The sequence below is a fragment of the Pteropus medius genome, unplaced genomic scaffold (genome assembly GCF_902729225.1).
Source record: "Pteropus medius unplaced genomic scaffold, Ma_sr-lr_union100, whole genome shotgun sequence".
NCBI classification, from domain to species: Eukaryota; Metazoa; Chordata; class Mammalia; order Chiroptera; family Pteropodidae; genus Pteropus; species Pteropus medius.
The window spans coordinates 27,339,972-27,363,857 of NW_024349801.1; the positions used below are offsets into that span (position 1 = coordinate 27,339,972).

Below are 23,886 nucleotides of genomic sequence, written 5' to 3' on the forward strand. Positions count from 1 at the left end.
GCAGAGGGCAGCAGAGCCATCCCCATCCCCATCTGCTCAGACCCCGAGGATTTGAAAACTGGTGAATTCTGGGAGTGAATGGGCAAGCCCTGCAGAGACTGGAACTGACCTTTGTGTCTTGGAGAAAGCAGTTCCAGGATCCCCGGCTTGGTGGTTTTGATGGATACAATTGTTGATGGGTAAATCTTTAAACTCCCAAGGACATATTCGTCCCATTAAAAAGATTTGTTTTGGAGCTACCCTGGTGGAGGGCAGGGATGGAGGTGGTTTAATTCGTACCCTATACTTCGTGATCAGGCCGGGGACGGGGAGGTACCACAAGGATGGGAGTATAGGATTTATTTCCTATGTACCTTTCGGGGTAGGAATGGCTGCTGCTGCTGCTGCTGCTTCCTGCAAATATGTGGCCATTTTCCCTTCCCAGCTTCCCAGAGGTTTGCGATCTGAATCCACGTCCCCCTGATTCAGAGGGTGAAAATTTGGGGTGGGCACCGCCCTTCATTCGTCCACTTGGCCAGACACAGAGGCTCTGTGTGTGCTCAGAGCTCAGGCTCATTCATGAGGAAATGGGGTAGGTGTTTGTGCACCCAGGGGAATCCAGACTTGTTTATCCCAGCAGCACTCAGATTTTTGTGTAGGCTGCCTGCTCTCCTCCCCCTGGGCTTTCTAGTCTCAGTCCCTTTGGCTGACTGAGAAGTTGGCAGCAGGAGCCCAAAGAGTTAGCAGCATTGTTTGGTGCTGATGTTAGGGTGGAATGCAGGTGACTGTGGTCTGTCAATGAGGATGGAGGACACGCTAGCCAGAATGCGTTTTAGAAACCTGCACTGCCCCGCTGCTCTAAGCCGAGTGCAGACTGAACACTGGGTGTAATCTCAGCCCAATGAAATGTGATAGCTGCAGAGTTTACTACTGAGAAGGGTGCTGGAGGTGCCTCTGTAGAGATATATCAGGCTGTTCAGCATTCAACTTTGTCCCTTCCACCATCTAAAGCTCAGGGCTCCATTTCCAAATAATAGCATAGAATAGCTGCGCTGACAGTATACCCTACAGACCACAATTTTAATTCTCCATTGGAAATAACCTAAATATCCAACTGCATGGGACAGGGTAAATGATGAATGGCCCAGCTATAAATTCAGTATTGTGTAGCTATTAAGAATAGGTTGCATATGAGGATGATTCCCAGGTTCAGTGCAAGCCTGGCCAAGTATGGAAGAACTGCCCTAGAACAGAGCAATTCTACAAAGATGGGGAAGTGGGTTTTTTGTTTGTTCTTTGGTCTTAGAGTTTGGTTTTTGTTTTAGTTCTGACATTCGAAGACATCTCTGTCAAAACACTAGCTGAACACAAATTAAGGAACAGAGATTTCAGTGAATACAGTCTTTGCAAAAAAATAATTTGGGAAAGTCACTAAAAACAAAAAATAAGGTATAAAAGTTAATAACGTGGAAAGATATAATACATTATTTCTTTAAAATGCAGTTGTTAAACCGTGCGTGTGGTCTTGTTTCAGTTTGTGTGTGTGTGTGTGTGTGTGTGTGTGTGTGTGTGTGTGTGTGTGTATAAAAATGGCTAGAAATGTATGCCCCAAAATATTAGCAGGTTATTTTTGCGTAATGAGATGATAAGTAATTTAAATTTTTATTTTTATTTACCAGTTTTTTCCCAACATTTTTACAATAAAAATACATTTATAATAGCACAAACTTTTAATTTTTTCTAACTGCCTGTCACATTATTTCTGCCTGAAAAGTCATATCTGAGGGGTAAGTGAAACTTCTTTTCCTCAAGAGTCTCTCTGCTTTATCTCTCAAAAATTGTATACCTGGCTCTCTAGAATTTTCCTAGCAGAAATACCTCACTTAAAGTCCATATAAAAACTGCCATACCAGGCATTTTCTGCTTTTATTTGACAAAACAGCTGTTGAAGTTGTTTTTCCTAGATCTTTGAGGCCCCTCATAAAAAGCCCCAGGTAATCTCACAATTCAGGGCCAGAGAAAGTTTGTCTTTTAGATGAATAGGCGGTTTCTTCCTTCAGACAATGAGGGGTGTAATCCCCACCTTGACTGGGGCAGCTGAGGAGCAATGCTTCTTCTCACCTTAGTTGCCCGATGTGATGATTCCCTTTCTCTTCCTTTTAATTACTTGGCTTTTCGCTTTCTAATGACTTCAGTTTCCATTACCGTTTTCACTATACGCTAAGTCAAGCCCTTTTTGAAAGTAGATAGTAACTAGAAAACTATAGTGTCCTTCCTCAGTTACAACATAAACCACCTGAGGGTCCAGACTGTGGCTTTTTCTGTTTATATTCCCAGGCCCCAGAATAGGGCCTGGCACATAACAAATGGCCAATAAATGTTGGATGGATGGATGGATGGATGGATGGATGGATGGATGGATGGATGGATGAATGGATGATGGATGATGGATGAGTAACCTAGGAGAACCAAGGGAAGAAAGAACTATTTCTACAGAGCCATTTACAGAGCCTCTGTGGCATCTATGGTAGGCTCCTGTCGTGGCCCGGAAATTGCCTTGTCTCTCTGGAGCCTGTGCTTCTGCTGCTCCATCTGCTGATAGCCAGTTCTCCTGGGACAGAGACCTGCACTGACCTGACGAGTACACTCAGCCCTATTGGCTGGATTTATTCTCACCTTCCTCCTTCCTACTCCACTCCCTTACCAGTTTCAACTTTTACTTATTTGTACTCGAAATTACACTTTAAAAAACTGATCCCAAAACAGCGTTCTTAAATAATTATTTTACCTAAATAAGTCCCTCTGTCACAGCTTTGTGTTCCAGCACAAGGAGGACTAGTCAAGAGGCAAGAGGCATAGGCTCTAGTCTAGACTCTACCAGGACACTCATGTCCTCTGTGTAAAACACAGTTATTAATGCCTGTCCTTCCTTACTCCCAGCATTGTTTTGAAGACTGAGATGTGTCGTAAAATCACTTTAAAAGATAAAATACGAAATCTCTAGAGCACTAAAAAAAAGAAAAGAAAAAGGCAAGACGAAGGGAGTTTGTCTCAATGCCCTAGAAGATCGCTGTCATTCATATGGCCTCCAGCAGACGTTAGCTACAGCAAAACATTGCATCTTGTTTCTTGTTCCAAAAGCCACTCTTGTCTCTGTTGAGTTCAGATATGGGGACCCCACCAAAGAGAGCCCCGAACAGCCCACGGGGGTGGAATGTCTGCTCTAAGGGAGCATTCGCTTCCTCAGCCATCCCTCTCCCTGTTTGCTTCCTGAAGAGAGGCATGTGACCAAGTATGTGGTTTCTCCTTCTACAGGAACAGCTTGAGAACTATGACTTCACCAAATTCCACTCGCTGAAGCCCAAGCTGATCGAGGCTGTGGATAACATGCTGACCAGCAAGATCTCATCCCTGATGAGCCTCATCAGCCAGGAGGAGCTGAGCATGCCCACGCAGATCGTGCAGGGTGGTGCCTTCGATGGCACTGCTGAGGGCCCCTTCAACCAGGGCTACGGGGAGGGCGCCAAGGAGGGCGCCGACGAGGAGGAATGGGTTGTGGCCAAAGACAAGCCCGTCTATGACGAGCTCTTTTACACCTTGTCTCCTGTCAATGGCAAGATATCGGGCGTCAACGCCAAGAAGGAGATGGTGACCTCAAAGCTGCCCAACAGCGTCCTGGGCAAGATCTGGAAACTGGCCGACTGTGACTGCGACGGCATGCTGGACGAGGAGGAGTTTGCCCTGGCCAAACACCTCATCAAGATCAAGCTGGACGGCTACGAGCTGCCCAACAACCTACCCCCGCACCTCGTACCCCCCTCTCACAGGAAGTCCCTGCAGAAGGCTGACTGAGGGGCAGGCCTCCCACAGGGCAGGCAGTATGGGGTGGGAATCGGGGGACCTGAGCCTGAGACCCATGCTGCCACTGACTCACTGAGTGACCCTGGGCAAGGCACTGCCTTCTCTGCGCCTCAGTTTCCTCATCTGTAGAATGGGGAGGGCAGACACTGGACACTAGATATGGTCCTTTCACCTCTAAAATTCCCTGAGTTTCTATTAAAATATTGGGGGGAGGGAGTAGATAAAGAGATTGTAGGGTTGAAGAGAAATTGACCAAAGAGTACTCAGAAGCCTAGAGAGACACAGGTGTGGAGGTGGGCTTGGTGGAGTCCCAGGAGCACAGAGTGTGAGCTAGGGGCACTGCTGGAGCATGAGTCTGCTGGGCTTCCCTGGACCACTCATCATTATGAACCTGTCTGTCCCTCAGAGGGCACCGGGAGGGAGCAAAGATGATCTTATTTATTTTGTTTCCTGCTATATTTAGAGTGGAAAAAAAAAATAGAGCAGAGAGGGTTTCTTTTCTCTCCAAACTGTCTACCAAAGAGAAGGCAGCTGTTGCCCAAGGTTTGAAAGAAGGATGGACAGTGTCTGTGTGCGCCCCGTCCCTTCTGCAGACTCTAGCCGAGCAGAAGAGGCAGCCAGGCCAAAGAGAGCGTCTGTCCCAGCACCCCACTGACTGGCCTTCCCAGCAAAGTTGTATTTGGTTAGGAATTTGAATGTATAACCTTTATTAATCCCCTGGTAAGATTTCCAGTGTTTAAATCATGCTGAAGTCTAAAAAGTAGCTTTTCTTACTGGTCTATCCAAAAATTTATAGCAAAGTCTATTTATCGTACTTAAACTACAGTAAGGAAAAGGGGTGGTTCTCCCCAGTCATCAGTTTAGTGTGGTTACATGTCCCCAAGGCTCCTCGGTCGATGGCAGAACTTAAACTCAGCAAAAACATATCTTGGTGCATGCAGCGTCCTGGGCCTATGGACACAAAGGGGAATGAGAGGCCAGCCTGCCCTACGCTATCAGATAGAAAAGAATAGTCAACTAGTTTAGACACTTTTTATTTTTTAAAAATAGGCATTTTTACTATAAAATAGTCCACTTTTTTTTCTTCAGGATAAAAGCCTTTATACAGAAACAGGATGGAAACTTTCATATAAAACCTTTTCTTTGAAAGGCTTTGTGGTTCATATCATGACTGCCTGTCATGAGGTATGGGCACATCCCTGTACATCGGCTCCCTGGTTCTCTCCCAGGTCCCCCATGTCAACCCCTCTGGACCACGCACTCAGATGTCTGCGTCAGGTGGAGGTGGTTAATGCTCACTGCCACCCTCCCTGCTATGTGGGCTCCAGCTCCGGGATGCAGTGCCTTTCACCATTAGTTATGCAATAGAAGAAGACAGACATGAAATAGTGATGGTTGCATGACATGGGGCCCTGCCAGCACCAGAAATCAACAAAATCAGAACAGTCCCACCTGAGCTTTTCAAAAAACACTTTTTTTTTCTCTTGACACCTTTGACATCAGGGTCAGAACTGCAGACTTAAGAGAAATTTTTTACCTTAGAAAAGCATATATCCAGATGCCAGCCCTCACACTCCCTAGCTAACTTTCTAAATAATTTAGTTTTAAGAGAAGTAAATGCAGAATATGGTTTTTAGTCTTAATGAGCCCTTTTAAATTAGACACAAAGAAAAGAGACGTTTATAATTCCAGTACTGTAATATGAGCAGATAGTTCTGTGAATGCGTAGGACTTCCTAAGAGTATAAACACAGTGGAATCCACCAAAAGGCAAAATTGAGACAAAAGAGAGAGTTCATTTGCCCATAGATTTGGATATGCCAAAGTTAGCTGATTTTCCCTTCAGAAATATCTTTTTTCTTTAACTCTGCTTGATTATCATACATATATAAAGATAAATATATACACATATGTCACATGAGTATTATTTTTGACACTTGTCAACGCGTAAGTATGTAACTATGGGCATGTTTTGTCCATGTAAAGACATACAGGAAAACTGTTTTAGAAGACCAACAGATTTCTGGTTTCCAGGTGGAAGGAAATGTCCGCCATTATGATCCCTACTCCCCTCCCCCATGCCCTCAGGCGGGATAACATCTGACAGCTGGATCCTTTCCTTACTGAGAAAAAAAAAGAAATCTCATGTCCATTTTTCGTAATATTTTCTTTTACAACATGAAGTCATCGGAGTTGATTGGAAAGAAAAACACTGGAAAGTATTATGGATGGTGGCCAAGTGAAAACCCATATCTTCCGGGGACCCACACAAAGTTCCTTGACTCTATCCAAATTACCCATTATTCCCACCCCCACCCATCAGGATGGCAGAAGAGCAGTCTTCTAAGATCTGTTTGCCTTGACCTTATTGCCCTTCCCACGCCACCCTGATTTTAAAAGTACCCCCTCCCCAGAGTGTTTACAAATGGGTGGGAGGGTGGAAGTCGGTAAACTAGCACTGAGAAACTATCCCCATGTTCTCCATGATTCCACAGAAGAAAACCTAAGAATCTTGAATCTCATTTACACAGCACATGATACATAACACAACCTTCTGCAATGTTGAGTTCAGGGGAAGAAAATGAAAACTTCGGCCTACTCCTCCCAAAGTTGACTTCCCAGTTGTAAGCCTGCTAATGAGACCTTCTTAAACCCATCTAAGACCTGCCGAAACTCACCAGCTCCTGGCCACCTGTAGATGTCTAACCTGCTTCGGCCTCATGCTCCGGCCCAGCCTTACACGTCGGTTTTTTTCTTGCACACTTGCATGACAGAGGGCGGGGTCACTTCCTTGGGGAGGGGTCATTCAGTTGGCTTTTGCTTCTCCAGGGCTGGACTGGGTTCTCTTTGGAACACTCGTCCTTATGCAGCAATGGCGTCTTTGGACTTGGGGCTATGCTTCCTCCCACAGGATGTTAGGCCTTGAAGAATTGAATTCTTATTCTGTATCATGGGACTGGGTGTCCAGGTGGGTCAGAGAGCGTGTGAGGAGAAGCAAAATGATGCCTACTTTACCCCCAAACCCGTCCCCCTCCTTACCAGCCTGCAGGAGAGGCCTCAGCAGAGCCCTGGCCCCAGCCCTGGCCCTACCATCCCGGACCACAGTCCCTTCTGGTGCCCCGCATCTCCTAAGGAGCTGCCTCTCCAACACACTGAGAATGTCCTGTACTGGGGTCCACTGCCCAGGGTGGGGCTTAGCCACCAGAGTCATGCCTGACAGCCAGCACCTGCACCTTTTCCCTTTGCACAAATATACTCCTTCATTACTCCCAGAGCAATAATACCCCAGACGAATCGCCTTGAAGATAAACAGAGCACTTAACAGAGGCACTGTCAATTTCCTCCATGGAATGTGACAAAAAAACAACCTTAGGACAGATAACCACTGAGTTTATTCAGGTAAACAGCCTAATTAAGAGTGTATCAGGTTATATGTCAATTAGCCAATGCAGTTAATACACAGTGCTTCTATTTTTTTTGTAAGTTTGTTTAGAAGTGTCAAAAAAAAAGACACAGTCTATTGATCAATAAACTTCTGAAAAAATCACTCTACTGGCTCTGGTTGTCCAGGGACTGCATGTAGCTGTCTCAGGAGTGAAGTGGGATCCCTGACATCTATCCTGAAACAAGGCAGAGGTGTTAGGGGGTGGGGTGCCCCTCTGTACACCATCCCTGTGACCTCCGACTTTTTGTGTTCTCTCCGAGTGGGACATTCCCAAATTGGAGCTCCATTAGAAGAAAAACGGCTCCATCCGCTGGGGCAGAGGCCAGGTCTGGGAGCAGGCCCTGATGGAGGCTGAAGCCCTAAGAGTGACTGGAAGCCAAGACGAAGTGACCATGGAGAAGGGCCCTTCAGAGGCTAGAACTGTGCATCACTGGGCACATTGTTCTCTCTTCATGCACTTGAAGGTGCAGTAGAGCCAGGGTGGAGCCCTAACTGGCTAGCACTGCTCCTGCCTCTTGACACACCTCACAGGTGTAGACCACCCATAGCCGACATCTGGGTTTTTCCCACTGGCACCCATCTACCCTTCTGACGATCCAGACCAGGAATTTCTTTTGCAGAGCACTCCCCACTTACCAACCCTAATCTGAATTACAAAGTTTGGGTGAGATCGACCCTCACTCCAGGGTGGGTCCTAATTGGTTTAAGCCAGTTAGAGTATATTATCCCCCTGATCTCAGAAATTGGTTCAGGAATGGCCATGTGGTTCAACTGAAGCCTATGAGACCCAGGCCTCTCATATTTCTGTTTCATCTCTTGGGAGAAATGTTCTCTCCTCTGAACCACGCAATGTCTAGAAGTGAGCCTGTTGGTACAATAATATAAATGGCCTTGAGACGATGCCCAGAGCAGCTGGGGGCAGAGGAGCGATGTTAGGCTGATAGCAATCACCCTGTGGAGCATGAAGATGAAGGAGGCATTGAGAAAGGCAGAGGGAGTTTGGGCCTGTGTTGGTATCGTTTAAGCTGCTGGATCAAACCTCACCTAAAGTCTCCCTCCTGCCAGACCTTTCGATTATGCAGGACAGTATATCCCCTTTATAGTGTTTAAATCTATTTGACTTGAAATTTCAGTTACTTGCAACTTAAATAATCCAAAAGTATGTACTGACCAACAGAGATTTTCATTGCAGTAGGGGCTGCAGTCACTGCAAAAAGAGCCAGTGCTCAGAGCCTATGCAGTGGCTTTAGCTGCAGTTGAGCTAAGGAGGAAGAACAGCAGTTCCCCAGCCCCACTCAACCTCAGATACAACAACCTCTGCTGAGTTCTGTGTACAAAGCCTCATGTAGCTCCATCCTGTTTTCAGGTGATCACATCACACAGGTGCCCTAGGCCAAGGGTCTTAATAGAAGGAGAAACAAGATAGGGGTGGGGGGCTTTCTAGACAGAGCAGGATTTCAACTGGGGCTGATAGGAGAATGGGGACAATAGAGAATAGAAGGGACATTCTAAGCCGAGAGAACAGCTGAAGTCTGGACGTGGGCAGGAAAGCTTTGTTTCTGTCCAGGCAATGTGGAGTCTCCATAGGCGTGAGCAGAGATGTGCTCTGGGAAGTAAATCAGGGGGCCACGCAAAGGCCGACGTGCAGGTAGGATGATGGGTTGGGGACTGGTGATGAGAACCTGCAGGGACAGTGAGAGGATGTGGGGTGGGAGGGTGGACAGTGGAGTGCTGGGGCACACAACAGCAGCTGTTCGTGACTGACAGGCTCTGGGCCGAGGCATCGAGAAACCAGTCAGTGGCAGGAGGGACCTCGTACGACAGGGTGGGAAGCTCTCAGACACAGGGTAGCTGCCCCACCCCAGGAGCAGCTCACCCCCAGCCACTGCCGGCCTGGTTCAGATGTGCTCGGTCCTCCCCAGCTCTCAGGGGCAGGCTGTGGCCGCTGCTCCCTTGGCCAGCCTTAGCTGTCAGGGACACCTCCCTGAGAAATGTTGTGTCTCCTTCCAGAGCCTCCAGGGCTGTTGGATGGATGAACCCACAGACACACACCCCAGCTCGAGGACTGTTACCCAGAGTTTAGCCAGACTGTTCTGCAAACCACCTGAATTAGAATTCACTCTCCCTCTGGCATGCTGTCCAAGGCTGCTCAGGGAAGGAGAGAGGAGCAGCAGGCTCCCACCGAAGCCCCTGCCTCCAAGCACTGCTGGGCCAACTCCGTGGGTGCACAGGTGCTGGGGCCCCACCATGGAGCCCAAACAGTGAACACTGTGCCCCTGGCTTTGAAGGAGTCACTGTCATTTTCATGGCCTTTGCAGGTCCAGGTTACCCCTTCCAAAGGGAGCCTCATTCAAAAAGGAGTCCCGGGTGTGAGGCAGCACTGGTCAGCCCTGGGCTAGATTGGGTGCATTTCTGTCGGGACTGGAAAGCCGAAGCCAGGGTCTGATAATTCCCCAGGAGGGAGAGGAGAGGGCTCTGGCCCAGCATGCTCCCTCCCATCCCCACCCCTGTGGGTGCTCCCAAAGAGGCCTTGTGGGGTGCAGAAGAGCAGTCCCCAACCGGAAAGTGGGTTCAGATGCTTCTGACCAGAGGCTCTGTCCTCTGGTGCCTTTACTCAGACTGCAGCACCCCCAAGGTCTCCCACAGCGAGCCAATTCGAGGCCACCGGTGGGCCTCTGTGTCTTGGGAGCCAAGACCCCCACCAGATGCTGGGGGCATTTTCAGTGGAGACAATAAAGGAGGAGATCCTGGACCAATGGTCTGGAGCATTCTTGAGCCGCCCCCTCCCAGCCTAGGCCACGCCCTGAGGCAGGTGGGAGGATAATGCCTGTTCTGTTGTGTGCTGTCACCACTGTCCCGCTGATTTAAGAGGAGGGCCATGGCATGGCCCCAGTTCCAGCCTCAGCCTCTCTTGATGGCTCTCTCCCTCCTCACATAGCCCCTGCTACCTTCCACCTCCAGCCAGCCAGCCAGCCTTGTCTCCTCCCTGGGCTCAGACAGGTCAAGGTGAGCAGTTTCCCGTTTTCCTCCCACCCACCCTATCTATCCCAAGAAGCAGCAGCCAATCACTGTGACCCAGGGGAGACCTCTGGTAGCAGAGCTCTAAGAAGAATAATCTGGAAGGTAGGGTGGGCAAAAGGGGCCCTGGGCCATTCAAACACAGGGTATCAGCCAGAACCTTACCTGGCTAGGTTCCAAGCCACAACCCCACCACCACCACCAAATGTGGGGACAGTCTGGCAGGGAGGGGCCCCTTACCCCTGGCAAAGGCACACCGGTCTCAGGGAGTCTTTATACCCACACACATCCCTCAGCCTCCATGACCCCAACATCTCCGGGTTGGGAAATGTCCACTGGCCCCTCATCCCCAAAGAAGTCCAGGCCTGATGGCTGGCCAGCCCCACAATTCCCAGTAGTTCCTTGGGGCTACAGGACTCCTGAAGCAGAAGGCCAGCCACAGAGCCCTGGGACGGATCTCCCAGCTCAGTCTGGCCATGGACTCTGCATATGAGATGGGCCACATTCGGAAGCTGCAGGTACAGCACGTGCGGATGCAGGAGAAGACTTTCACCAACTGGATCAACAACATCTTCCAACACGGCCGAGTGAGTGCAGCTGGGCGCGCCCCACAGCCCACCTCTACCATCCTGCCAACTCCCTGGCCAGTGAATTTGGGAGGCTGGCTAGGAGGTCATCTGGCTGAGGCTTCTCAAGACCCCACACACAGCACAGCTGAGGCCAATGCTCCTACCTCAAGACAGCTGCTCTGGCCTGTGCCTCCCAGGGCCTGGGACGCGGCAGACAGGTGAGGTTGGGCTGACCCTGTGTCTTCCCTCATCCCTCCCAGGTGGGCCTCAAGATCCAGAACCTGTACACAGAGCTGGCAGATGGCACCCACCTACTGAGGCTACTGGAGCTCATCTCTGGGGAGGCCCTCCCACCCCCCAGCCGGGGCCGCATGCGTGTGCACTTCCTGGAGAACAACAGCCGGGCGCTGGCCTTCCTCAGGGCCAAGGTGGGCACTGGGGGAAGGGCTTCTGGGCATGGTGCTGGGCGGGCAGAGGGGACAGGCTGAACTCTTAGATCATCTCTCCTGGGCTGGCCACAGGGCAGAGCAGAGGCTCTGGAGCCTGAATCCAGGAGAAGCAGCTGGGGATACAGAAGACCAGGAAGCAAAGCCCTTCCTGGCCACAGTACTCCCAGCTTAGAGAGCACCCAACTGGCTGGAGCAGGAACAGCCATCATCCCTAGTGGTTGGGACTAAAATATGCCACTGACTGTAAAGAGAAAATCACAGAATTTAAGGTACTCTTAACTGTCTCTTTTTATAAACAAGGAAATTTTATCAGACACGACCCAGAGTCAGCTGCCCAGCAGAGCCTGGGTGTGGAGCCATGGGAGGCTGGCCAAGGGTAGGACACAGGGGAAGAGCCCCAGACACTGAACCAGGCAGTGGAGGGGAGAGGTTCAGGGACTGTCTGAAGACCTTGGAGAAGTTGGACTGGATAGCAGGGAGGGGCCTCAGCAAACAGAAGAAACCCTGAAAGGCCAAAGAAAGAGTCACTACAGGGGAACCAAGAGTTCCAGGAACACAGCGGGACATTGACGGCCAATGTCAGAGGGCTGTGCAGGGGTCATTTATGCTGAGAAGCAGGAATTAGGAAGCCCAAAGGCTCTAGACCTCAGATACTAAAGCTGAGAGGTGGCCGTCTGGGAGGCTGCGAAGTCACTAAAATGGAACTGGCTGGACTGAGACTGAGTATGTGTGTCTGTCACTTATGTTCTGGATTGGAGGTCACAGTCAGCTCCCTGGGAGCCTGGCATGCTGAAGGGAGACCAGGGAGGTAAAAAGCCAAAGCAAGGGACCTGAGCATACAGAAGAGCAGAAAGCTTCCAGCCACAAGATATCAGGCCTTACTTGGACCCCTGGGCAACGGCCTGTGAGCCAGGCACCTCCCCTTGGGGAACTTGGGAAGGGCGCAAGACCATGGCTCTTGTCAGGGGCCCCTCAAGCTTAGATACACAGCATGTTACTTATACGGAGCCTGTGAAAGTGACAGCCTTGTCTCTACTGTACATCGAGGCAGCAAAAACAAGGAATTGCCCCAATGTACAGTTAATAAGTAGCAGAATGTGGGATACACTCATTTCTGGAGAATGTCATGTGCTGGAAGCTTTATGCCAGGGTCTGGGGACTTCGGTAAGCAAAACCCAGACCTGACCACAGGGGCCTAAAGTTTCAAGGAAGACAGTTGAGTTAAACCCAGATCAGTGGTGTGCTGGTAAATGTTAATAACCAGCTCTAGGAGGGAAAATAAAAGCCCTGGTTTGTAGCGTTTGCTGATTTCTATAGCCTTGATACCTCCACCCTGGCTGATTTCAAGCTACCAGCATGATGCCACTAACACAAAGTTGGGAAGATCAGCCCTCATGAGCTGGTATGAGCAAACAAATACCCCACCAACCAGACGCTCCAACTCCAAGCTCAGGTGTGACAGGAGAAGAGGGCAGAGAATGGGTGGATCCTTTAGAGACCAGGCAAATACAAGCAAGCATACCCACAGAAGCTACCCGGGATACAGCCCCTCCCACCAGGTTACTTGTGGTTACTCTGCATCTTCTCTGGTGCACGGGCTTCACACTGAACCCTGCCATCTGTGCCCGCAGGTGCCAATCCCTCTCATTGGGCCAGAGAACATCGTAGACGGAGACCAGACGCTCATCCTGGGACTCATCTGGGTCATCATCCTGCGTTTCCAGATTTCCCATATCTCCCTGGACCGGGTATCTCACTCAGCCCCCACTGCCAAGTTACCCAGCCCACCCCTGGCTTCACCTCTGGCCCCTGGAGACAGAGCAATTTCACCCAACTGTTATCCCCACAGCAGAATCTTGGCATCCACACAATTTATATTCACACTTTAACCACAGGCAAAGAACTGAGAATGTCAGAGAGATTGTATTATGCTGAAGTGAGAACTAGATTCATGGGCTTCAAAGCTGATCTGGGACAAGTCATTGACTAGTGAGTGGCAGAATAAAGGAAAGTATCAACAAGAGGAACAGGCAGGGGTGGGAGGGGATTGAAACCAGGTATAGATGGTCATTTCCCAGCCCAAAGAAACAGTGCCAGCTCTGCCCTCAGGCAGTTAGCTGCATGCGGCATCAAGGTGGTAGACAGGTGGCTCATACATCAGAGGTGGGCTCCCTGTCAGAAGTTCCTGGGTCAACTGAGACCATCCCCAATCAACTGGAGGACACTGGGCAGCTTCCTAATCTCTCTTATGGCACCTCGCATCATCCTTAGGATGTAAATGCTGATACTGTCTACCTCACAGGGCTGTGAGGAGTGGAGAGCCATTGGTATGGGCCCGATGCGTGGCTGGCAGAAAGCCCACACTGACCAGGAGTGGGTCTGATGAAGACTAGCCTCAAATACCATGTGGCCCAGGGTCAGTTAGCACAATGGTCAGCCCATCAGAAGGGCTACTACTGCTGTTGTCACCAGTTTTGGCTCTGAGGTGACAGCTTTCAGACTCCCTGCTTCTTTGGAAGGACAATCAGCCCTCATGAGGGCAGAAGGGCTAGAGAGGATCATAGCCATGCCCATCCTGCCTCTCGCATGGCCCGTAGGCTCTGCTGCCACTCCATCTGAATGGTGACCCTCTGCCTTGCCCTTCCAGGAAGAGTTTGGGGCCAACGCGGCCCTGCTTTCTGCCAAGGAAGCTCTGCTGGTCTGGTGCCAGCGGAAGACAGCCTGCTACGCCAACGTCAACATCACCGACTTCTCCCACAGCTGGAGTGACGGGCTCGGCTTTGGTGCCCTCATCCATGCCCACAGGTCTGTGTGAGACGGAGAGGCCCCAGCCTTCTTCCTGGAGGCCTCCACCCACTGAGCCAACTGTTCCTGGGCTCAGGTCTTCAACCTGCCCATTCTCCTACATCCTTCCGGCCCCTGCACCCTGAAAACAGAAGTAGAGAAGGCTGCCAGCCAAGGCCCTGGTCTGTGGGGGTAACCCCCTCCCCTCTTTCCTAGAAAATTCCTTGGAACTGGCCAAGTTTGCCTCTGACTGCTGCCTTTCTCTACTTTTCACATCCCGGATCCTATTCTCAGTTCTCTCCCTGGCAAGTGCCTGTCCTTTGGGAGCACTCCCTACCCAAGAACCTGGCCCCTGAGCCAAAGTAACCCCTTCCCTCTCTGTCAGAGCCCTGTTCCTTCAGCCAGGCTCTCAGGTAACCGTCAGGGGGAAACTAATGCACAGCAAGGTATGAATGACTAACAGGAGCTTGTTTGCCTTTTTAACAAGTCCACTTAAATCCAAGCAGTAAATTACTCTGGTGAAGAGCCCTTCTTGCTCTGTCCAGGCCAGATCTGCTTGACTACAGCTCCCTGCGTCCCAACCGCCCGCTGTACAACCTCAACGCTGCTTTCCATGTGGCTGAGCAGGAGCTGGGCATTGCTCAGCTGCTGGACCCCGAGGACATAGCAGCCCTGCAGCCTGATGAGCGCTCCATCATGACCTACATCTCCCTCTACTACCACCACTTCTCCCGCCTGCACCAGGAGCAGACTGTCCAGAGGAGACTCGCTAAGGTTGGTGACAAAGAGAAGGTGGCATCAAGGAGACGTGAGAGTGAGCATGAGCTCCAGAGTCAGAAACACCTGGGTTTGAAGCCTGCCTCTCCCACTTCCTAGCTGTGTGGCCTTAGCCGTGTCACCTAACTTTACTTTGCTCCATCTGCAAAATGGAGATGCTAATGCCTGCGTGATAGAAGGCTGTGATGAGTGTTCAGGGAGCATGAGCAAAGTGCCCAGCACAGTCCTTGACACACAGGGAAAGCCAGCTGAGCAACTCCTTCCCCCTCGAACTCCCCCTTTCCTCTTAGGCTTTTAAGCTCCTAATGGGATTAAAAGGCTCGGAGAGCCAGACTCTGCAAGGACAAGCACAGAAGCAGCTCTGCTGGGCTGAGTCCATGTTTTTGGGGGGCTCTCTTACTCTCTGGGCACGATGGCAGAGGCTGAGGCCTGGGAGGGCTGTTCTCAAGGTTAGTGTCTCAGTTAAGCGTGGGGGAGATAATCCAAGCCAAAGGCTCTGATCTGCTTTAGGGGTATGGGGGCCTCAGGGAAGGAAAAGAAGGCTCAGAAAGAGGATAGCACTCCCCGCCCCCTCCCGCCCAGAGGTGAGGCCAAATGGGGTAAAATAAGATTGAAGAATGCAGGATAGGAGCCCCACACTCCTGGGTCTGAGTGTGCAACGCAGGCAGATCCACTTCTCCGGGGGTTGGGACAACCCCACTTCAGTGCATCCTCAGCTGAGGGAAGGAGCTGCTGCCCACCCGGGCAACCCTGCAGGCACTCAGAGTCCAAAGGGGAGTGCCTCCATTCCAGGCCTGCCCTGAAGTGCCGCCCTGACCCCTTTCCATGCCTTCCTCCAGATCCTGCTTCAGCTCCAGGAGACAGAGGAAATGCAGGCCCAGTACGAGAAGCTGGTGGCTGACATGCTATGCTGGATTGCAAAGAAGCAGGTACAGCTGGAGGCCCAGGACTTCCCAGACTCCCTGCCTTCCATGCGCCAGCTACTGGTGGCTTTTGCCTCCTTCCGCACCAAGGAGAAGCCACAGAGGCTGCAGCAGCGAGGGGCTGCAGAGGCCCTGCTCTTCCGGCTACAGACAGCACTCCGAGCCCAGAACCGCAGGCCCTTCCTGCCTCGCCAGGGCCTGGGCCCTGCAGAGCTGTCCCAGCGCTGGGCAGGCCTGGAACGGGCAGAGGCCTCACGGAGCAAGGCCCTGCAGCAGAGACTCCTACAGTTAGAGCGGCTGGAAACCCTGGCCCGGCGCTTCCAGCGTAAGGCAGCCCTCCGGGAGAGCTTTCTGACAGACACAGAGAAGGTGCTGGACCAGTCCGCAGCCCCGCCTACCAGCCTGGTCACAGTGGAGGTGGCAGGGCAGAGGTTGGGCATGCTGGAGGCCAGCATCCTGCCCCAGGAGGGGCGCTTCCAGGCCCTGGCTGAGATTGCGGACATCCTCCAGCAGGAGCAGTACCACAGCTGGGCAGATGTGGCTTGCAGGTAAGCCCCAAGCACGTGAACCATCTTCAAAGCAGGCTCAGACCTTCCTACCATACCCCTGTCTTTACACATACCCATTCCCGGCCACAGAGGAGAGGAGTAGATTCGGGGCTCCCTTTTAAAAGATCCAGCTCCTACTGATGCCTGAAATTCTACCATATGTAACTCATCCCTTTGGTAAAGCACTATCCTCTCTAGGTAGTCTCTTACTAATTCATTCACTAAACAAGCATTTATAGAGTGTCCACTATGTCTCAAGCACTATTCTAGGTGCTAGAGATTTAGCAGCGAAGAGGACACAAAAATCCCTCCTTTCATGGAGTATATACACTAATAAGGAAAAGAGACAAATAAGAAACGTATGTAGTAAGTGAGATGGCAATAAAAGTAATAAAAAGCAGGAAAGGGGAACAGGGAGCAGGGAGGGAGCTAGATCAGATGGCCAGAGGCAGTTCACTGAGCAAAGACCAGAAAGAAGTAAGAGGCCAGCCTTACATATTTAGGGACGTACTATACTAGGCAGAGGGAATAGTGCAGTATCCCACAGTGGGTGCGTGCCTGGCATATTTGAAAAATAGCATGGAGGCCAGTGCTGGCCAAAGTGAATGAGTAAGAGTCGAGGTCAAAGAGGTACAGGGGCGAAGGGTGGGGCAGATATCATGCTGGGCTCTGCGGGGTACAGTAAGGATTTGTTTTTTCTCAGAAAAAAATGGAAAATCACGGAAGGGCTTGAGCAGGGGAGGGACACAACCTAACTTTTGTTTTACAATGATCATTCTGGATGCCATGTCAGGAACAGACTGAAGGGGCAAAGGCAGAGCAGAGAGAGCAGTTAGGAAGCTATTCTAATAATCCTGGCCAGAAATGGTGGAATTCTGGACATATTTTTGAATCCAAGAGGATCTGCAGACAGATCAGATGTGGGGTATGAGAATGAGTTATCAAGATTTTAGTTCGGGCACCTGGAAGGATGGCATTGCTATCACCTGAGATGGGGACTGTATATAACGCTTGCGGGGGCTGTGAAGGCCTAATCCTTCCAGACCCTCCTGGCTTCTCGTCGTGGGTCTGAGAGGCAGGGATGCACTGCTCCTACTGCCCAAGACTGGGATGCTCACAGACCTCATCCAGGAGGCTCAGGCTCCTCCAGGGCAATCAAGCCACCAGACCAGCTGTGAGTCCCAAGGCAGCTTCCCTACCCCAGCCGGTGGAGACCACCCTTGTTCTCATGTCCTCCAGGCAGTTAGAGATCACACGGCGCTGGGAACAGCTCCTTCAGCATCTCCAAGACCAGAGGAAGTGGATGGCAGGCGTGCAGGCTGTGCTGAGCCTGCTGCAGGAAGTGGAGACTGCCTCCGACCAGCTCAGGGAGCTGCAGGTGGGCCCTGGACCAGCGGACCCTTGGGGAACACAGCAGGTGTGCCAGCTCTGGCACTCATGGGGACCCAGCATCCTGGGACGGCAATGACCACTTCTCCCTGGCCAGGTGCCAGCCAGCTCCACGGCCTGTGGGCAACAACTGGCAGAGGTAGTGGAGCTGCTGCACAGGCATGACCTGCTGGAGGCCCAGGTCTCAGGCCACGGAGCCCATGTGAGCCATCTTGCCTACCAGACCATGGCACTGGACTCCTCCCTGGGCACTAGTGTGGAGATGCTACAGGCCAAAGTCCAGGCGCTGGCCCAGCTCCACAAGAGCCTCGTGTCTCTTGTCAAGGCCAGGTAAAAGCTCGCCCCAACACCTCTACCTTCTCCAGAACTTTTCTATAACACAAGTTACCTCCTGCCCAGGTTAAAATACTGCCAGTATGGCAACTTCCTCATCCCCAAGGCCTCTGTCTCCCCTGTTGAGTCATCCAGGGAAAAGTAAACTCCTGTCTACCTAAGAGGGAGTGTCTGAGCCTACTGGGGAACCCCGCTCCTAGCCCTTCAGTGATCCTTGCTGTCCCTCAGGAGGGCCTTGCTGGAGCAGACCCTGCAGCGGGCGGAGTTCCTGCACAACTGTGAGGAGGAGGAATCCTGGTTGAGGGAGCGCATGCGGATGGTGGAGGATGTGACCCTGGGCGGGGATCTTGGCCAGATTGCTGCCACCCTGCAGAAACATAAGGTGCCTGCTCCCCTGTGCCCTGCCCATCCCCATCTCCCTGCCGCCCCAACTTTACGCTCAGCCAGCTCACCGCTCTGCGCTCCGCCAGGCCCTGGAGGGCGAGCTGCGCAGCCACCAGGTTGTGTGCGCTGATATCGAGAGGAGGGGACGAGACCTAAGCGCACGCGGGCCCCTGACCCGACCAGATCCCCAGGAGTGGGCAGAAGCGGTGCAGGACCTGTGGCAGCAGCTCCGGGCCCAGGTGGCGAGACAGAGCGCATGGCTGCAGGCAGCCCTGCTCGTCCAAAAGGTATCCGGGCGGTAGGTGGTGGACAGCGGGGCGGAGTGTTCAGGGTCCGGCGCCCAGCCCTTCCTTCTGCCTGCAGTACTTCGCGGACGCAGCAGACGCGGCCACATGGCTACTGGAGCAGCGGTCAGCTCTGGAAAGCACGTCCTGTGGACAGGACCAGGCCAGCACTGAGGCCCTGCTGCTGGGCCACCTGCGGCTGGAACCCACCCTGCGGGCCTTCCGGGCTGAGCTGCAGCAGTTGGACGATCAGGCACGGGCTGCCGCCGCGAGGGCATCCCTCACGGTGTGTGTTGGTGGGGGCGGGGTTGGGGAGGGAAAGGGACACAGAGCTACAGGCTTCCAACACCAAATGCGCTGCGCCCCGTCTCCCATGGCCGCACAGAGAGTAGAAATGGGAGGGCATTTGTGGCCGCTGACTCTGGAATCGTGGCCTTCCTCTGGGCTTGCGTGCGCCCCACCACCTCAAGAGTATCTCCCCTGCTGCCCCTGCCCAAAGTTAAGGACTCCTGTCTGCCCACGCCTATGGACGTCATCCAAGTGTAGTGTGGCTCTGCTCACTTTGCCCACCGGTTTCCAGGCAATAATCAGATTCCTTCAGCAATGCCTCCTTTCCTTTCATCCTTAAGAGTTTGGCTCTCTCATCTGATTTGGTTCTTATAGGTTTGGGGTGGCCTAATCACTACACCAAATGCTTTCTGAAAACTCTCCCTCAGTTCTCTGAGCCCATGGTTTTTAAAACACACATGCATGGTGGGCAGGTTGGCCCAGCCCCACTAGGGTGCCCATCAGCCACATCATGGAGCAGGAACCCCAGGTACTACCACTGGCCTAAACCTGCCAAGCCTTCTGCTGCTTAGGGGGACCGCCTCTAGTTACACTGCCCTGTGTCCTGTCGGCACAGGTAGTGTCTGCCCTGAGTTCTCCAAGGGAAGGTCCAAGGAACCTGAGGGCCTGGTGTGAGGTTTCCTGCCACTCTGGCCCCTGGGGTGTCCAGAAGATGGCCCTCCCAGCTAAGCCTGACGCTGACTTTGACCCCAACACCATCCTTCAGACACAGGACCGCTTGAACCAGGATTATGAGGGCCTGCAGGCCCTGGCAGAGGTAATACGCGTTCAAGGAATGTTCGTGAAGCACCTGCTCTATGTTAGGCCCTGAGTCGTGAGCTCAGGGACAGGGCAGTGACTGTGTGCTCCCTGCCCTCAAGGAGCTGACATCATGGCAGAGAAGGTGTGAAACGAGTCACAAGGTGGATGCGGGTGCGATAGGAACATAGGAGAGGGGAGCCCAGGTCAGGCCGGGGAGTCAGGGAAGGCATCTCAGAGGGAAGGACTTCGGGCTGAGGTTGAACAACAAGAAGCTGAGAGCAGCAGGTAGAGCCAGGAGGAAGGCAGGGGAGAGGACAGGGAGACAGTATTTCATGGGCAGCACCCATGAAAAGGCAGGAGCAAGGCCCAATGGAGGCGTGAAGGCCAAGGCGCCTGGTGCACAGAGAGTTGGGGAGTGGCAAATGGCTAAAGGAAAGCCTGGGGAAGAGGTAGGCCTGGCCAGGTCTCAAGGTAGATGTATGGATTGTATCTAAGAGCTGAAGGCTTTAGCAGGACAAGATCACAAGAGCACACTGCCAGGGCTCTTTACCCACTAAGGTCTTTCCAGCACTCCCCCATACCACCACTGGACCCCTCACAGAGGGCCTAGGGCCCAGCAGTGGGGTGGAGACCCCTCTTGCCTTGGCCCTGAGCTCTGCTGGCAGTGGGGGAGTGAAGGGGACGTCCTCTGTTTTAAGCGCCCAATAGGGCATTGACCCTTACCCCAGCCTCTGGGCTGGCCTCTCCCCAGCACCGCAGGGCCCAGTTGGAAGAGGCAGTGGCTCTGTTTGGTTTCTATGGCTCATGTGAAGAGCTCAAGTCCTGGCTGGAGAACCAGACAGCACTGCTCAGGACACTGCAGCCCCAGGCTGACAACTTGGACGTCATGCAGCTCAAATTTGAGGTACAGTCCCCTTGGAGCCGAGGGGGGATTTTAGTTGCTTGGCCCCGCTGCCTCCTTATTTATGTCTTCCCTCCTCACCTTGTTCCTGCCTCCCCATTGTTCATTCCTGTGCCTCAGTTCTCCATGTTAGCTACAGTCCTGCCTGGGAGGAGGGAGCAGAGGAGCTGGCCTTGAATTATTTTTATTGAGATATAATTGACATACAACATTGTATTAGTTTCAGGTATACAACGTAATGATTCAATATTTGTATACATCGTGAAATGATAGCACAAGAAGTCTAGTTAACATCTGTCGCCATATAAAGTTATAGAAGTTTTTTTCTTGTGATGAGAATTTTTAAGATTCGATCTCTTAGCTACTTTCAAATATGCAATCTAGTATTCACTATAGTAGTCATGCTGTACATTACATCTCCATGACATTTATTTTATAACCGGAAGTTTGTACCTTTTGACTCCCTTCACCCAGTTTGACTACCTTCCACCCACTGCCTCCAGCAACCACTAACCTGTTCTCTTTATCTATAAGCTTTTTTTTTTAATCTCACATATAAGTGAGATTAGGTGGTATTTGCCTTTCTCTGTCTGGCTTATTCCACTTAGCATAATGCCCTCAAAGTCCGTCCATGTTGTCCCAAGTGGCAAAATTTTATTCTTTTTTATGGCTGAATAATATTCCATTGTGTATGTGTTTGTATCACATTTTCTTTATCTATTCATCCACTTGTGTTGATGGACACTTAAGTCATTCTAAAACTTGGCTGTTATAAATAATGCTACAATGAACATGGGGTTGCATATATCTTTTCAAGTTAGTGTTTTCGTTTTCTGCAGATAAATACCTGGAAGTGGAATTGCTGAATCATGTGGTAGTTCTAACTTTAATTTTTTGAGGAACATCTATACTGTTCTCCATAGTGGCTGCACCAATTTAAATTCCCACCAACAGCACACAAGGATTCTCTTTACTCTACATCCTTGCCGACACTTATTTCTTGTCTTTTTAAGAATAACCATTCTGACAGGTGTGAGGTAATATCTCATTATGGTTTCAGTTTGCATTCCCCTGGTGATGAGTGATGTTGAGCACCTTTTCATGTACCTGTTGGCCATCCATGTATCTTCTTTGAAAAATGTTTCTTCAGATCCTCTGCCCGTTTTTTTTTTTTAATCAAATAGTGTTTGGGTTTTTTTACTATTAAGTCGTATGGTTCTGTATATATTTTAGATGTACCCTTATCAGATATATAATTTGCAAATATTTTCTTTCATTCAGTAGGTTGCCTTTTCATTTTGTTAATGGTTTTGTTCACTGTACAGAAGCTTTTTAGTTTGATGTAGTCTCACTTGTTTTTCTTTTTGTTTTTGTTTGTTTGGGTTTTTTTTTTTTTTTTTTTTGCTTTATTGCCCTTGCTTTTAGTATCAAATGCAAGAAATCATTGCCAAGACCAATGTCAAGGAAATTAACATCTTTGTTTTCTTCTAGGAGTTTTATGGTTTCAAGTCTTACCTTCAAGTCTTTAATCCATTTTGAGTTAATGTTTGTGTATAGTGTAAAATAGTGGTCCAGTTTCATTCTTTACATATGGCTGTCCAGTTTTCCCAGCACCATTTATTAAAGAGGCTGTTTTTTCCTGATTGTATATTCTTGGTTCTTTTGTAATAAAGTTGACCCATATAGGTGTGGGTTTATTTTTGGTCTCTCTATTCTTTCTGTTCCACTGATCCATGTGTCTGATTACTATAGTTTTGTAATATACTTTAGTTTGAAATCAGGGAGCTTGATTCCTTCAGCTTTGTTCTTTGTCAAGATTGCTTTTGTTATTTAGGGTCTTTTGTGGTTCCATACAAATTTTAGGATTGTTTGTTCTATTTCTATGAAAAATGCCATTGGAAATTTGATAGAAATGCCATTGGAAATTTGATAGAAATGCCATTGGAAATTTGATAGAAATAGCACTGAATCTGGATTGTTTTGGGTAGTATGAACGTTTTAACAATATTAATTCTTCTAATCCATGAACATGGAATATCTTTCCATTTATCTGTGTCTTCTTCAATTTCTTTCATCGATATCTTATAGTTTTCAGTGTACAGGTCTTTCACTCTTTGGTTAAATTTATTCTTAGGTATTTTATTCTTTTTGATACATTTATAAATAGGATTGTTTTCTTAATTTCTCTTTCTGATAGTTATTAGTATATAAAAATGCAACAGATTTATGTATATCAATTTTGTACTCTACAACTTTACTGAATTTATTCTAACAGTTTTTGGTGAAATCTTTAGGGTTTTCTATATATCATGTCATCCGTAAGTAGTTACAATTTTACTTCTTCCTTTTCAATTTGGATACTTGGCCTTGAATTTTTAAAAGTCCTTTTAAAGACGCAAACCCTTGTTCTTCCAGAAGGATGCAGTTGGAACACACCTCTATAGCAGAGTATGTCCAAGGTCATTCATAATCTTGAGAGGAGTGTGGAAAGAGAATAAGCCCACTCAAGGCCTGGGTCCTCCTTTCCCTAGAACTTTCTCACTGCCCTGGCTGTGGGAAAGGACCACTGGGCTGAGGTCAGCAGCTCTGTTGAGGAACTGAAGCAGAGATGTCCTGGAGATTCCCCCAAAATCCAGCAACAGCATGAGGAACTGGGCCAAAGGTGAGAATGAGGAGGGAGTACAGGGCAATAGGGGTAGGCTGGATGCAATGCCCGCTCACCTGCCTTCCAAAATACCAGAAAGAAGTACTGGATATGTCAGAGACAGGGAGGGGAGGGCGTGGGGACTGCCAGCCTGGCAGCTTCTGTAATGTGAGCTTCTTGCCAAGGCCCTGGGATGGACAGGGAGATATCCCTGTGATGGAGACATCTTGCTCCTTCTACCCAGGTGGAGGCAGCTGGAGGCCCTGAAGAAAGAGAAAGAAATGCAGCTGGTGCACACCACGGATATGTATAGTTTTATGCAGGAATGTGGACCCACACAGGTCCAGCTGCAAGATATGATACTTCAGCTGGAAGCCCTGGAGCCTGGGCACTCAGAGCACAGTCACCATATCCTGAAACTGGCCCAGCAGAAGATACTAGCACTGGAGAGGTCCATCCACTACCTGCAAAGGGTGGCCATAAAGTATGGCCTGGGTTGGGCATGGCGAT

The 23,886-nt window shown here is 50.4% G+C and overlaps 2 protein-coding genes across 2 annotated transcripts in view; both read left to right on the forward strand.

The window, feature by feature from the left end:
- Nucleotides 1-5,760, forward strand: part of EHD4 (EH domain containing 4) — a 66,802-nt gene extending 61,042 nt beyond the window's left edge. Inside the window, exon 6 of the mRNA XM_039888442.1 lies at nucleotides 3,295-5,760. Coding sequence (XP_039744376.1) covers nucleotides 3,295-3,831 — 537 coding nt within the window. The 3' untranslated portion in view covers nucleotides 3,832-5,760. The remainder of the gene's footprint in view (nucleotides 1-3,294) is intronic.
- Nucleotides 5,761-9,769: 4,009 nt separating this feature from the next.
- The window catches only part of SPTBN5 (spectrin beta, non-erythrocytic 5), a 45,761-nt gene continuing 31,644 nt past the window's right edge, over nucleotides 9,770-23,886 (forward strand). Inside the window, exons 1-17 of the mRNA XM_039888542.1 lie at nucleotides 9,770-9,849; nucleotides 10,223-10,290; nucleotides 10,717-10,889; nucleotides 11,132-11,299; nucleotides 12,952-13,068; nucleotides 13,968-14,125; nucleotides 14,650-14,878; nucleotides 15,721-16,352; nucleotides 17,592-17,730; nucleotides 17,839-18,071; nucleotides 18,303-18,456; nucleotides 18,545-18,745; nucleotides 18,822-19,028; nucleotides 19,647-19,847; nucleotides 20,583-20,735; nucleotides 23,264-23,394; nucleotides 23,621-23,860. Coding sequence (XP_039744476.1) covers nucleotides 9,770-9,849; nucleotides 10,223-10,290; nucleotides 10,717-10,889; nucleotides 11,132-11,299; nucleotides 12,952-13,068; nucleotides 13,968-14,125; nucleotides 14,650-14,878; nucleotides 15,721-16,352; nucleotides 17,592-17,730; nucleotides 17,839-18,071; nucleotides 18,303-18,456; nucleotides 18,545-18,745; nucleotides 18,822-19,028; nucleotides 19,647-19,847; nucleotides 20,583-20,735; nucleotides 23,264-23,394; nucleotides 23,621-23,860 — 3,284 coding nt within the window. The remainder of the gene's footprint in view (nucleotides 9,850-10,222; nucleotides 10,291-10,716; nucleotides 10,890-11,131; nucleotides 11,300-12,951; nucleotides 13,069-13,967; nucleotides 14,126-14,649; nucleotides 14,879-15,720; nucleotides 16,353-17,591; nucleotides 17,731-17,838; nucleotides 18,072-18,302; nucleotides 18,457-18,544; nucleotides 18,746-18,821; nucleotides 19,029-19,646; nucleotides 19,848-20,582; nucleotides 20,736-23,263; nucleotides 23,395-23,620; nucleotides 23,861-23,886) is intronic.